This window comes from Ochotona curzoniae, unplaced genomic scaffold (genome assembly GCF_017591425.1).
Source record: "Ochotona curzoniae isolate NIBS_2020 unplaced genomic scaffold, NIBS_Ocur_1.0 scaffold_3208, whole genome shotgun sequence".
Lineage (NCBI taxonomy): Eukaryota > Metazoa > Chordata > Mammalia > Lagomorpha > Ochotonidae > Ochotona > Ochotona curzoniae.
Window position 1 is genome coordinate 56,187,093 of NW_024467106.1, and position 14,785 is coordinate 56,201,877.

The following is a 14,785-nucleotide window of genomic DNA, read 5'->3' on the forward strand; positions in this document are numbered from 1 at the left end:
TTGTGCTGCCATGTGGAGTGTTCTCTGCAGAGATGCAGGGTGTCAGCACGAGATCTCAGAGGTGCCTGGCGACACCCCGTTTGAGTGTCGTGTTCATGGTCGTGCTCAGGATTGCTTTTGTGGATCCTATTCTAGAACCAGGCTGCTCGGCAGATTGCTGGGTTATCTCCCTGCCCTCAGAAACCTTTTCCAGCCCCACCTGATGTGGCCTTGGCCAAGGGTGGGGACAAGGTGGAAAAAGACCTGCCTGGTAGAGGTAAAAGAGAAAGAGCCAACAGAAAGCTAAGATTCATGCTGAATGCCTGGCATGGTAGCCTAGTGGCTTAAGTCTTCATCTTGCATGCACCGGGATCCCATATGGGCACTGGTTTTAGTCTTTCTAGACTTTCCAATAAAAATAAATAAATCTTTTCTTTTTTTTTTTAAAGATTTTATTTTTTTATTGCAAAGTCAGATATACAGAGAGGAGGAGAGACAGAGAGGAAGATCTTCTGTCCAATGATTCACTCCCCAAGTGAGCGCAATGACCAGTGCTGTGCCAATCTGAAGCCAGGATCCAGGAATTTATTCCAGGTCTCCCACGCAGGTGCAGGATCCCAAGTCTTTGGGCTGTCCTCGACTGCTTTCCCAGGCCACAAACAGGGAGCTGGAATGGAAGTGGAGCTGCGGGAATTAGAACCGGCGCCCATATGGGATCCTGGCACGTTTAAGGCAAGGACTTTAGCTGCTAGGCCACGTCGCTGGGCTCGAAAAAATAAATAAATCTTTAAAGATGAAAAGAGGCAATAGACAATTATGGCTAAGGGGGGAGGGGAAGGCATTAATCACATTCTGGCAAGCTGAGACCTCTGGGAGGCCGAGGTGTGAGCCAGTTCTGCCCTCTGGTACCCCAACAAGACAGGTGGCAGAGGACAGCCCCGAGAACCTGTCCAGCAGCTGGCGGCCCAAGTCTGTCTGTGGTGTGGGGAGGTGGGTTGTTTCCTACCAAGGAGGTCCAGTAGAGGGTGGTTTGCAGGGGCTCAACACAGGGTCCCAGGCAATCCTATCACTCTGTCTAGCTGGACCCTCCCCACCACTCCTTAGAGCACCCTTCCCACAAGGAATTGTGAGGTAAGTGTTATCCTCTCCTGGGCCCACAAAGCTGTGAAAGCTGAGTAGGTACGAAGTGCTGGGACCAAGACTTGAAATGCCTTCACCTGGCTATCCTTGTCATGCCCCTGAGTGGAGGCAGATGGCTTCAGGAAAACATGCCCGCTTACACTGCTTTTTACAGTAGAGGAGCACAGGAGCCAGTTCTCAGCCAGTTCTTAGATTTGTTTTTTTTTTTTTAAAGATTTATTTTTATTATTTTTTTATTGGAAAGGCGGATATACAGAGAGGAGAGACAGAGAGGAAGATCTTCCGTCCAATGATTCACTCCCCAAGTGAGCGCAACAGCCGATACTATGCCGATCCGAAGCCAGGAGCTTCCTCCGGGTCTCCCACGCGGGTGCAGGGTCCCAAAGCTTTGGGCCGTCCTCGACTGCTTTCCCAGGCCACAGGCAGGGAGCTGGAAGGGAAGCGGGGCTGCCGGGATTAGAACCGGCGCCCATATGGGATCCCGGGCGTGCAAGGTGAGGACCTTTAACCACTTGCCCACCGCGCCGGGCCCTAGATTTGTTTTTATTGGAAAATCAGATATGCAGAAAGGAGGAGAGACAGAGAGGAAGATATTCTGTCTGCTGATTCTCTCCCCAAGTAGCTGCAATGGCAGGAGCTGTGCTGATCTGAAGTCAGGAACCAGAAGCCTCTTTCAGGTCTCCTACACTGTTGCAAGGCTTTGGGCCATCCCAACAGCTTTCCCAGGCCACAAGCAGGGAGCTGGATGGAAAGCAGGCCCACTGGGATACGAACCGGCGCCCATATGGGATCCCAACACATGCAGGATGAGGGCTTTAGCCACTAGGCCACCTCGCTGGGCCCCCTTTCACATTTTTAAATGAAATTACTTGGGAATAAAATCTAAGCAGATAATACATATGTTTATCTCTTTGATATTAGGGAAGGAATTGCTAATATTTGAGTTTCAGTGCAGTACTGTTTGGACATGACCATGCCAGATGAGGAGTGGGGTAGTTAGATGCCATACCCATCCCAGCCACTGTAAGAGGTGCAGGTGCACTCAGGCTGAGCGCTGGTGGCATACAGATATACAGTGCTCGTGTGAAATGCTAAGTAGTTTGGTAAACTTCAAAGGGAGTATAATTTTATTGATGAGGTTCTTGCATTCCTTAAAGTTGTGTTGTGTATTAGTTAACACATATGAAAATGTATTAGAGTATACATTCTGCTCCTGTAAGGGTCAGCTGTTCTTTGGTCTTTAGGTAAGGTCTGGCAGGATATTTGAAGATCTGTTCTCTTGCGGAGAGACCTTGTCTTCTGGTTAGCCATACAAGAGTTCCCACCCCAAAGTGGTGGTTGAGCGAAGATGAAGTAGCTCTTTTGCACTCCGCAGGTGACGTGGGAGAGGAAGATTTTGCTGTAGGCCCGGCACGATGGTGCAGTGGTTAAGGTCCTTGCCTTGCACGCCTGGAATCCCATATGGGCACCGGTTCTAATCCCGGCAGCCCCGCTTCCCTTCCAGCTCCCTGCCTGTGGCCCGGGAAAGCAGTCGAGGACGGCCCAAAGCTTTGGGACCCTGCACCCATGTGGGAGACCTGGAAGGCTCCTGGCTTTGGATCGGCATAGCATCGGCTGTTGCGCTCACTTGGGGAGTGAATCATTGGACGGAAGATCTTCCTCTCTGTCTCTCCTCTCTGTATATCCGCCTCTCCAATAAAAAAATAATAAAAATAAATCTTCAAAAAAAAAAAAAAAGATTTTGCTGTAAACCGGAATCTTGCTTGGGTTTGTGAAGGATGTGGAGCTGGCCTCTCAGCTTCATTCTGAGACATGCCCCAGATGGAATGACAGCAGGTACCTGCTAGGGGTTGTGCCCTGTTGCCCACACTGGGGTGCATCTGCTGGAGTAATTCACATGCCACAAAACTGACCATTTTAACATACTCTGTAGTGGTTTATAAATACATTTCACCACGTGGTGTGCTGTGATTTGAGTATTTGTTCCCACCAACACCCATGTTGAATTTCAGCCCTATTGTGAAAAATTACGAGGGCAGAAGCAACCTGTTGATTGCCACTTGAAGGTGAGACCTTTGGGAAGCCATCAGTAGATGCACCCAGCTGACCCCGAACCTTCCAAGCCTCAGGACCAGGAGTTGAGTACATTTGTGATTATCAGTTACTCATCTGTGCTGTTAAGTTATAGTGCAGAAAGTGAATGTCTAGCATTGTGCAGACATCAGTACTAGTTCTGGAACCCCCAAGCTATTAGCTAGCAGTCTCCCTTCCCCTTCCCTGGTCTACTTCCTGACTCTCATTCCTGTTCCTGGCGTTTCATGTTGTTGAATTGTGTAACATGCTGCTTAGTGTCAGATCCCTGGGTCTCATCCATGTTGTAGTGTGTATCAGCACTATATGTCACTTATCAGTGGACAGTTGATCATTGGGAAGAGAAATGACTCATTTCCTCTCTTCTGTATGTATTCATCCACTTTCTCCTGGCTTCAGCCAGGCTTTGTTCAAATGATTCTTTATTAAGCCATTAAGTCTTTTTTGGGCCCAGCACGGTAACCGGCTGAGTGGGATCCTTGCCTTTGCCACAGCAGGCTCCCAAATGGGTGCTGGCTCGTGTCCTGGTGGCTCCACTTCCCATCCAGCTCCCTGCTCATGGCCTGGGAAAGCAGTCTAGGACGGCCCAAAGCCTTGGCACCATGCACTCGTGTGGGAAACCCAGAAGATGCTCCAGGTTCCTGGCTTCTGATTGGTGCAGCTCTGGCCATTGCAGCTACTTGGAGAGTGAATCAGCAGACAAAAGAGCTTCCTCTCTGTCTCTCCTCCTCCTCCTCCCTCTCTCTGCATATTTGCCTTTCCAATAAAAATGTCAACCTTTTGTTTGTTTGTTTTAAGTCTTTTTTCCTTCTGGAAGGACTGGATGGGCAGATCCAGCTTCCCCTTTGCTCTGCTGTGCTGGGCCATGTAAGCCAATGTTCTTATTCAGAAAAGGAACTCGCAAACCTTTTTTGAATCTTTTCCACCTATGAACTCTACTAAGTAAATCAGCCACTCTTACTTGGTAAGGGTCCCTGGCTGGCCACCTTGTTAGCCTGCAGGTGACTGCCTGTCATCTGTGGCTTTTGGTGAGCTGTGCAGTGAGTCTTTGCCAGACTCGATCCAGCCTAGCCCTGTACTCCAGTATTCTTAAGAAGTCTAACTGCTCTGGAAGGGGCTCAGAGGGGCTCATCACAAACTAGGCATCCAAACAGGATCTGCTTTGCCCCGCCATCCTGCACCGACCTGCCTGCTCTGCTGGGTTGGCTATGGGCTTTATTTATGCCTTAATATTTATCTGTTTTCTTGAAAGAGCAAGGAATCAGAGCTCTTTCACCCAGTGGTTTACTTCACTAATTCCTCCAATAGCCAGACCTGGGCCAAGCTGTGGCTGGGCGCGAGGAACCCAGTGTGTCTCCCCTGTGGGTCTCAAGGACCAACACCATCGCTGCCTCCCAGTGCGCATATGAGCAGAGTCAGGTGCCCCTCATATGGGAAGTGGGCATCCCAAGGGGCATCTTAACTGCAGTGCCAGATGCTCACTTCGTTCGCTGAGACTTGACTCCCTCGCTGCCAGTGCCGGCTTAGCACACTGAGAAGACATATGTCTAAAGTCCTCAGGTGATTGTCTTGAGAACCACTGCCTTCCTCCATTTGTTTTCCCTGACACTGTGACAGACAGGAGGCCCAAGGCCCTGGGCCCCCATGGCCACATCAGTGAATCCAGGGAAAGGCCAAGCAGCCAGGGCTAGGAGGAATGAAGACACTTGCACAAAACACGGTCTTCCTAACACGGCAGGGCAATGTAAGGGGTGGGGAGGGCTCGTCCAGCACCTGCATCGCACGCCTGCGCTGTGCCTTCAGTCCGAAGTCACCTGAAGTCACATGCTTGTGTATTCCCAGCAGACCCCCGCCCCCCAGCAACCCCCCCATGGTGCTGGTCTGAGGCGTGGCTCCAGCTCTGCTGACTGCGGAGGCAGACATTCCGGACTGGGCAACTCCGCAACTGAACTGCCTGTACCACTTGCCCACTTGAAAAGGTGTAGCATTTCCTTTGAAAGAATCATTTCCCATCTTTGTTCTTCCAAAACGACCTTTTTCATTATCCTGAGATATTAATGTCAAAGCCCTACCTTTTAAGTAGCAACTCACGTTTTAAAAAAGATTTGTACGTTATTTATTTGAAAGGCACCAAGTGAGAGAAGAGGATCTTCTGGCTGCTACTGCTCGCCCCGAATGGCCATAATAGCCAGAGCTGGGCCAATCCAAAGCTAGGAGCCAGGAGCTTCTTCTGAGTCTCCCACGTGGGTTCAGGAGCCGAAGGAGCTGGGTCATCCTTTGTTGTTTTCCCAGGCACATTGGAAGGGAGCTGGATTGGAAATGGAGCAGCCAGTACTCCAACTGTCCCTGTGTAGTGCTAGTGCTACACATAGTGGCTTGACCCACTATGCCACAGCAGTTCATTTTTTTACCTTTAAATTATACAAATAGGACACCTTACAACATTTTTGGGCAAATGGAATTAGAAAATGTTTACTTCGGTGCAAAAATATTGAAATCCATTGCAATTTGTTAATCGTATGTGAATTTTCCAGAGAATGAAAGCTTATCTTTTGCTACCAGTGAATGCAACTGGAAACATTATGCTTAACCAAATAAGCCAGTGCTAAGGATAAATATTGTGTTTTCTGTGATATGTAGAGCTTAATGTGGAATCTCAAGGACTGTACAGGAACAGGATGGACAGCTCATGATCTGGTTGCTTTTAGCTCATGTTTGAACTCCACTTGTCGAATCTTGTGGTTAGTGGTTCAGCAAGCATGTAATTAAGGAGTGGATGGACTTGTTTTTACAGGAATTAAAAAGGAAAAGAGAAGGTTTGGCAAAGAGAGAGAGGCATGGTTAGCTGGGAATTGTGCCTTTGAAACAGGTTCTCTTTATATGAACAAAAATTAAATAGAAATGCATTTTCCTTGACCTTTTTGAAGACCTCTCATATGTATAGTTTTTCATTTTTTGGTATCAGACATCTTTTAAATTAACTTACCATGGTGTCTGTGAGTCCCACCCCTTCCTCATTTTAAAAATTTACTTATTTATTTGATAGATAGGCAGAGATTTCTCAATCACTGGATTATTCCCGCAGTGACTGCCACAGCCAGGAGCCAGGGACTGCACCTGGGCCTCCTACATGAGTGCCAGAAACTCATGAACTCGAGCCGTCCCTGCTGGGGCAGAAGCAGAGTGACTGGGACTCGAACCAGGCACTGCATGATGTGGTGTGGGTGCCCAAAAAGGTGAATCAATAGCTATGCCAAATGTCCATCCCTGAGCTGACATAATTTTAGCCAAAAGGCAAGAAAATTGTTGTTGCTGCTGGCAAGCATGTTTGTATTCATGGCCGAGTTCAAGTTTGTTCTCGGTTACTTGCCACTGGGATCTTCTCTTACAAGCCACTGCTGCGGACCGCAGGTCAAGGACGGAGGATGAGAAGGCATGCTGTGAGAGGTCATGCTGATGAGTGGCGAATTTTTCACTTTCTCGCCGTAGAGCCAGTGTCCAGGCTCCAGCCGAGTTGCCTTTATTCCTGCAGATTAAGGCACCCGGGTTGGAACCCAGTGAGGATACTGATTACAAAGCTTCCTCTGATCACACGACTGAGTTTGTTAACTTTCAACTTCAAGTTAATCCTGATTCCTTTCTTTCTGCTCCTGTGTCACGTGGATCCCCAATCCCTGACAACACCCCACCGCAGGGTTTCCGGACACCATTTGGAATGTTCCTCCCAGGAAGAACCGAGAGTGCAGTATGAACAGGGTGACGACACGAGACTGGGCCAGATGTGGGTGCCGGCTGTCGTCTGGTCCGGGCCTGGAGTGGTTTCATGGTCCTTTCAGAGTTTCCAGGACTGTTGCTGTGATCTCAGGGAGACTCTTGTCCACGCTGATCTCGATGAAGTTTTCTGGAGCACACGGGGGCTCGAGGGTGTCAAACTGGGACTGCAGTAACTCGGGGGGCATAAAGTGGCCCTTCCTTCTGAGCAGGCGCCCAGAGATGACCTCAAATGACCCACTCAGGTGCACCACCAAAAGCTGCACCCCTGCCTGCTTCTCCTCCTTCCCCAGCTCCTCACTCGTGCAAGGGAGGCCATCCTTTCCTCTTCTTAAGATGTCTCTGTACATTTTCTTCAGGGCTGAACAGGCTAGAACCACGTGCTGTCCGGAGGCTACATCTCTATAGAAAAACAGAGAAGAGCCAGTGAATGAAGCTATTCAGAATGGCCCGTGTTATTTCCATTTTACTATATGTGCTGTCAAAGCAAGCATTAAAATGACCCCTTTCAGTTCTAGGTGGAGGACTCCAGTCCTACCTCTTGACCAGCGGAAGGCGTTAGGAAGTGGTGGGTAGGCATCAGGCAGTCAGGGCACAGATGGAACCCCCTTCCCTAGTGAGCTGACCACATTGGGGCACAGGCATAGAACTCTGAGCCTCAGGACCTTGTCTGTCCCACCGAATTCGTGGGGCTAAAGTCCTCGCCTTGCATGTACCGGCATCCCATATGGGCACTGGTTTGTGTTCCAGCAACCCTGCTTCCCATCCAGCTCCCTGCTTGTGGCCTGGAAAAGCAGTCGAGGACGGCCCAAAGCCTTGGGACCCTGCACCCACATGGGAGACCTGGAAGAAGCTCCTGGCTCCTAGCTTTGGATCAGCTCAGCTCTGGCTATTACGGCCACTTGGGGAGTGAATCAGTGGACGGAAGATCTTCCTGTCTCCTCCTCGATTCTGTATATCTGACTTTGCAATAAACAAATAATAAAATCTTTTTAAAAAAAAAAAACAAGTTACAGAAAGATTGCTGGGAAGAGAGAGCTCTTCCATCTACTGAGTCTCTCCCCACATGGCCCCAACAAGCAAGGCTGGGCCTCACCAAGCCAGAAACCCCATCCTGGGGCTAAAGTGTGGAAGACAGGGACTCTGGAGCCATTAAAGTAAATACATCTTTAAGGAAAAAAGGACTTCATTTTAGAAAGCAAGATTTATAACCCATTTTCTGATCTTTGTTTATTCTTCCCATGTCTTAACTGAGATTTCCAGGGAGGTCAGGCCCACCACAGGGGGAGAAGTGTTTGCTCAGAGCAGGCAATAAAACTGGATAATGCGGAACTGTAATCCTGGTGGCCAGGTATTTGTTGACTTAAAAAGGACACCAGGTCCTCCTGGGTGGCACAGCTTCAGGAGAGGGAAGGTGATGGCTGAGCCCGTCTGTAACAGGGATGGCATGTTCGCCCATATTTAGCATTTATTGTATATAAGGCATGGTTCTAAGTGTTAGCACTCTGCCTACTGATCTATGAGCAGGAGCTGTAGCCATTTCCACTTTAAAAAGCAAGAAGCTGCTGTGGAGTCCCAATGGCAGGTGGAGAGTTCCTGCCAGAATTCATGGACAGAGCCTGAGCGAGCTCCGTGCTGTCCGTGGCTGCTGGAGGTCACTGGCAGAAGCGCACTCTGTCTCTGAAGTCCCTGATTGCCAGTCAGTTGTGGTTTGAAGGATGTCATTTCCTTCCTGCACGTTCTGATGGGTTTCCCTTATTCCCTGGCTTCAGCCGAGAGAGCTCTTACCTTAGTAAAATGTCATGCAAAGTGCACAGCCACGGGATCCTGTCCTGAAATTAAAGCAGAGACCAAGTGACTTTTTCCAGGGGCAGTTTGTGCGTGGATGTGGCAGTGTCATGTCCACAAATGTTAAGGGCCAGGCAGACGGTAGTGGTTTGAGCCATGTGGGCCCTCTTGTTGGGCAGTTAATTGTGGATATGTGTTCATTTGGGTCTCAATGACTCCTTTCATAGCCATCTCGACTTATCTCACTCTCCCCAACTTTATATTTTCCCTGACTCTTGCTGGCTCCCAAAGCTTTTCTTGCATTGCCTACCTTCCTTAAACACCTCTGATCTCCAGTGCAGGGGGTGTTCTCCTAGACCCTTAGAGCAGTTTCCTGACCCCCTCTCCAAACCCTGTTGTATGGTACCATGACAGGTATTTTTGGTTTTTAATGATTCCTGGCTCATAACCCCCTGTACCAAGGCAGGCTGTAGAAACATGTCCACAGACCCTTGTCACATGAGAGAGGTCCTGCCCATACCTACATGGGGCAGGGTGGGGGATGCTGATGGGATGGGCTATTGGGGTTCCCACCCAACTTGTGATTGTGTCACGTGTCCAGAGAACCCAATGGGTAGGCTGTGGCAGGGCCTCAGGTGGCTGGAAAGGGGAAAACAACCATGGTCATGCTAGTTTCATGAAATGAGTAGCATAATTCAGCCACTCTTGGTCTTTGCAAGAGCTGATATGCAATATGAGGCACTTAAGAAAGTTCAGGGAAGTTGGTACCAAATGGCGGTGGGATGCTGGGGAGGGTCTGCTGCTCACACTTCCTCATCTGCATCCCTCCTGACATCCTGTGCATGCAACCAGCCAACAGAAGTGAGGGTTCGCCTGACTTCTGTTACTCAAGGCGAATCTATCAAGTCCCATGCCAGAGCTGGGGGAAGCCTGGGTTGAAGCTGGGCCTGGGACCCTAGACTCTCTGCAGGTGCACAGGGGCAAAGGAGAGCTGCAGCAGCAGTCACCTGCGTGGCTGCTACAGAGGTGACAGCTGGCATGGCAGGTAGGGACCAGGTTTCAATACAAAACCCCAACTATGCTTCATACACACCTTGGATGCATAGCCTCATGATGGTGATATTTGTACATTTTTAAGATCTATCCACTTTTTGAAAAAGAGTTACAGAGAGGGAAGGAGAGACAGAGCTTCCATCTGCTGGTCTACTCCCCAAATAGCTGCAGTTGCTGGGCGTGGGCCGGTCTGAAGCCAGGAGGCTCTTCAGGGTCTCCCACATGGGTGCTGAGGCCCAATGACTTGAGCAACCTCTGTTGCTTTCTTCGGCACATTAGCAGAGGGCTGGATCAGAAGTGGAGTAGCCAGAACTCAAACTGACATGGGATGTTGGCACCAAAGGTGGAAGCCTAGCCTACTATACCATACGGTTATGGTCTGTGAAGAAATGCTTCAGCACTTTCCAGATTGGCAGTGCAGGGAGACTACACTTATAATCCAGAAAAACAGAGAGAGGCTGGCAGATAAAGCAAAAGTAGAAAAAAATAAGTTCTAATTATACAGTTACTACTTATAAAACTGTTATAAAATGATTATTTTTATAAAAGTGGATTTGGACATATTGCAGGTCAAATAATCTTTTCTGAAGCTAACAGCAATGGACTTGAAAGCTCGACATGCTCCCCAACAGCAGCATGATGAAATAATTGTGTAGAAATATAGAACTCTAGGACTAACTAGCTGGCAACTTAGAAATCATTTAGCCTAATGTCCTCATTGTGTAAGTGAAAAGTGAACTCAAAAGATGAAGCAGCTCACCCATGCTCACATATTTAATAGGAACAAAGCTAGGAGTCAAACTCAATTTTTCCTAAAACTCCATCAGTGACTTTACAACCGGCTATCAACTACCTGTAGAAGGCTTCTCTCGAATGTTCCATGTTAGTGAGATGGGGAAATCACAGCTGTGAGCTCAGACCTGGGAAGGGCCTCAGCAGACCACAGAGCAGCCCTCAACACGGGGACGTGTGTGTGGGGACCCTCCAGGGCCACAGAGCAGGCATACCTGCCTGAAAGTCCAAGCAGATACAAGCTGGTCCTCCTGTCCCCTGCCCCGCTTCCTGTCCACCTCATCATGCACTCCAAATCCTCTGACATATGGAGAGAAATCCAAGCTTTGTGTCAGCTCGTTCCCATCCTGAGTACACTGATGCCTCCGTCCCCCATCCCTGTTCAGATCTGTGAAGATCCCACGTGCCCCCAAAACCTTGCCGAGCCCAAGGTCTGTGCGAGGGGAGGATGCAGCAGAAGCCAAGTCACACATGGACTGCTTTTTGTTCTGGTCTTTGGAGATCTCGGATGTCAGACAGCCCTCTTGGCCCTGGCAGATGATTAATATCAAAGTAACAGGAACAGGCAAAAAAGCCTGGGGAGGCAGGATGCTCGCTGCTAACAACTCCAAATGCTGGCCCCGATCTCCAGGCGGGGGTCCCCAAGCATCTACCCCAAGGCCCCCTGGGTCACTCGCCAAGGTCGCTGTACCCCAGCCCCACCCTACGCCCCATGTCATCACCCTACTTCATAGCACCCCCTGATGCATTAAGTCCTTGCTTGTCCGCTGTCATCTAGCCAGAAGCAAGCTCTAGGAGAGCAGGCCATGGCTGTCCCCAGACCCCAGCACAGTGCCAGGCACCCAGGAGGGTGCAAAGAAAGCGAAGAATGGTGGAGTAGTGACAGATCTCCATGCCCAAGAAGGGACTGGCATGTGAGCTTGGCAAGGGGATACAGGGAATTCCTGAGATCACAGACCCTGCCCCCTCCCTGCTGTGCTTCCTCTGCCCTAGCTGCCTTCAGCTGATTGGAAACAATTCAGATCACAACTCTGCAGTTCAGCCACTGGAAAACAGCCTGAATGACACCAAGACGTGCAGTTTTAACTTGATTTTTTCCCCCAACACAGCTGAACTAGCGGAACACATAAAAACCAAAGCAAAGCTCATAGCATGGGCAGCAATTTCTGGCAGGCCAAGGCCAAGGGTTAGTAGTCACCTGTTATCAATTAACACCTGGGACAATTACGGAGAACTTTGGTGCCTACTTCCTACCACCCCGTATGACGCGGATCTTTCCACCATTCCCACTTCCCAGGAGGACCTCGGTCTGCAGAGCGCCCCCTGAGCAGCACCCTCCTCTTCCTCCCCCCACCCCTGCCCCCGCACCTGTCTTTGCCTAAGACACGTACCCTGGGAGGTGGCCTGATGGCCCCGTGGATCAGACAATACATTCACTCACAGACACTGTCACAGGTATTCTCTGATGTATGTACTGGTGATGCAACAGTTAGCCAAAGTCCCTGCTCTTTTGAGGGGTAAAGTCTAACTGCTGAGACAAATACTAATGAAATCCTTACACCATCAGCTGTCAGGCTGCAGCTGAGAAAGGAAAACAGGTGTACATGTGACATATACACGAAGCCAGTCAGGGAGGGCTTCCCGGAGGAGGTGGCATGGAGCCTGGGTCAGCAGCTTGAGTAAGGCTTTCTGGAGGGAGGGAGGGAGAAAGCAGCACACTCACATTGGAGGCAAAAGTGTGAAAGGTGGATACGCAGGCCCAGTGGGGAGGAGAGGAGCAGCAGGAGGCGCTGCAGGGGCCCAGGGGCTCCCGAGTTGGCTGCAATGGTCAGATGGGAGTTTGCAGAGGTCACTGTGGCTTCCGGCAGGAGGCCAACGGGACTGGGAGGAGAGGACAAGCTTCCATAAGCCGCTCCCTCCTGGGGACTGCCCTCTGCCCTTTAGAACCCAAGGCATGGTGCCATGGCAGGCCTAGGGGCAGGAGGCGCTGCCCCAGCAGGCAGGTAAAGCTCACCTGGTCATTCAGCGGTATCCCCTTTCCCATCTTCTGACGATTTGCCTCTGGGTGGTAGTCATCTGCGTCATAGAATTTCCACCCCAGCTTGAAGAAGGAAAGGAGAATGTGGCGGAACATGACAGCTACTACAGGTCAAGGTCATTACCAGGCAGGTGGAGAAGCAACAGCACCACTGGCCTGGGAGGCCCTGCATGCGCCTCTTCCCTGCCTCCTCCTGCCCCCGCAGCTTCCTTTCTCATTCACGTTCATTTGCAATGGCCAAGGAACTAGCTCTCTAGTGCATTTCAAGGCCATGCTGGGGTGGGGGTGGGGTGGTGCCGGGACAAACCAGCACAGGCCAGAGGGCAGGCAGGGAAGCAGTGTGGCCAGAGCGCAGTGGGACATTCAACCCTGAGGGAGCGGTCATCAGAACGGGTTACCTCGGCTGCCAGCAGGGCGCCCACGGTCGACCTGTGGGGAAGACACGCAGGTTCCAGTTAGTACTGCCTCGCTCACGGTGCCGGGAAGCCCAGGAGACAGTGCTGTCTGTGGGCTCTAAAGCAGGCATACCCTTGACCCTGGGGGCCAGAGCCTGGCTTTGTCTTCTGCAACACAGAGACCTAACGGGCCACTGCCCATCATTTATTTTTCCAAGGGCCACAAACCCAATCTCCTGAACTCCCTGAAGTATTTTTCCTCAGTAATCAGTTTATTCGGATGCTTGCTTTGTATTTTCAAACCTGTTGTTTGGCATTGCCTGGCTTTCACACTGTTCCAAATAATCGTTCTGTTTTGAGACTGGTGTTCCCTTTAAGCCATTTAGGCCAAGGCAAGTATTTCCCCAAATGCTATGCAGGGCAATTAAAACTCACTGGGTGCCTACAGGTATTTAACAAAAGCTTTGTAATACAAAGAACTCACCCGTGTTAACTCATTGGGCTCCCTAACCTTGGAGGCACAGCCACCACCTAGGACTTCGCTATCTCACGGCAGAAAGTGCACACTCTCCAATCCTACAAGTGTTACACGGTGAGGTTTTGTCTCCTTCTAATTTCAGTTAGAAACTCCCTATCTTTGACTATGTGTGTGTGTGCAGCCACAATAACTTTGGAAAGCCAAACCTATCTACGTCATCACATATGTCATTTCCTCACCGAGGAGATTCTGCAAGAGTATTTAGCCTGGTGGGTAAGACGCCCACGCCCCACGTTAAGAGTCGGGGAGTTCAGTTTCAGCTCATGCTTGGTGTCTCTGCAAACCCAGGAAAGTAGCAGGTGGTGGCTCCACCAACTGGGTCCCGGGCTCCCACGTGACCCAGGCTCCACGGAGCCAGAGGAACCCCGGTCGCGCCGGAGTGCTTTCCTTTTCTTCCTTCCCAGGCCCTCAGGAGACCCCTCCCCGTCAACATAGGCTCCTGCCATTCAAGCCAAACTCTGCTCAGGACCTCTGCCCGACTAAGGGTCGTGCGGGTTAGGGCGCGGCTGCGCCCCGCAGGCCTTCCAGTCGGGAGGCGCTCCAGGTGGCGACGCTGGCGCCACAATCGTCTACGTGCTCCCACCTTCCGCCCCTCTTGCGTTGCCAAGGCTTTTCCGCATTAGGATCACCCGCTTATGGAGCGGAGCCCGGGTCGCGGATGGGGTCCTAGGCCAGGCGCCCGGGCGCATTGCCGCAGGGCTGCGGCCTGGATTTGCGCAGCGTTTGCTCCGCCGCGCACGCCCCCTCCTCCCGGGCGCCCCCGTGCCCGCACCGGTCTGGACCTACTTCCCTGAGCCGCTCACACCCATCACCAGCAGCGCGCCGGGGGTCGCCATGGTCCGAATCACGCTCCTGGCTGTCGCTTTCCGGTCCCCGCTTCTCAGCGCCCAGAGGGCGGTGCCACCCAGGCGGGCAAAGGGCCGCCCCGGGCCGGCCTGCTCCGCGCCCACCTGTCGGCGCCCCGCCCCTCGCCTTCCCTTAAGAGGCTGCTTAACCACCTTCCCAAACCCTCAACGCCTTGCTATCATTCCATGATAGGTGCAGGTGCGTGATCTGAAATGCAGCGGCCCCGTTGCTCATTGCTCAGTTCTGTTTCCTTGAGTCTTCTCTGCCCTGCTTGTACATTCCTAGCTACCCTCACATGTAGGGAGAGGAGTTCAGGTTTAACCCAGCTTCCCTGCTGGCTGAGGGTGCCCCTCA

At 51.0% G+C, this 14,785-nt stretch overlaps 1 protein-coding gene across 2 annotated transcripts; it reads right to left on the bottom strand.

Annotated features, from left to right (window-relative positions):
* Nucleotides 1–6,115: 6,115 nt before the first annotated feature.
* IDNK (IDNK gluconokinase) lies at nucleotides 6,116–14,448 on the bottom strand. 2 transcript variants are annotated; one of them, XM_040963508.1, is made up of 5 exons: nucleotides 14,372–14,448; nucleotides 13,051–13,081; nucleotides 12,629–12,715; nucleotides 8,770–8,813; nucleotides 6,116–7,383 (listed from the first exon to the last, which is right to left on the bottom strand). In XM_040963508.1, the coding sequence occupies exons 1-5, from the start codon at nucleotides 14,419–14,421 to the stop codon at nucleotides 7,032–7,034; spliced, it is 564 nt and encodes a 187-aa protein (XP_040819442.1). In that variant the 5' UTR covers nucleotides 14,422–14,448; the 3' UTR covers nucleotides 6,116–7,031. The 2 variants fall into 2 exon arrangements, with proteins under 2 accessions (XP_040819442.1, XP_040819444.1); XM_040963510.1 differs by lacking the exon at nucleotides 8,770–8,813 and having other exon boundaries at nucleotides 7,184–7,383.
* Between the last annotated feature and the right edge of the window lie 337 nt (nucleotides 14,449–14,785).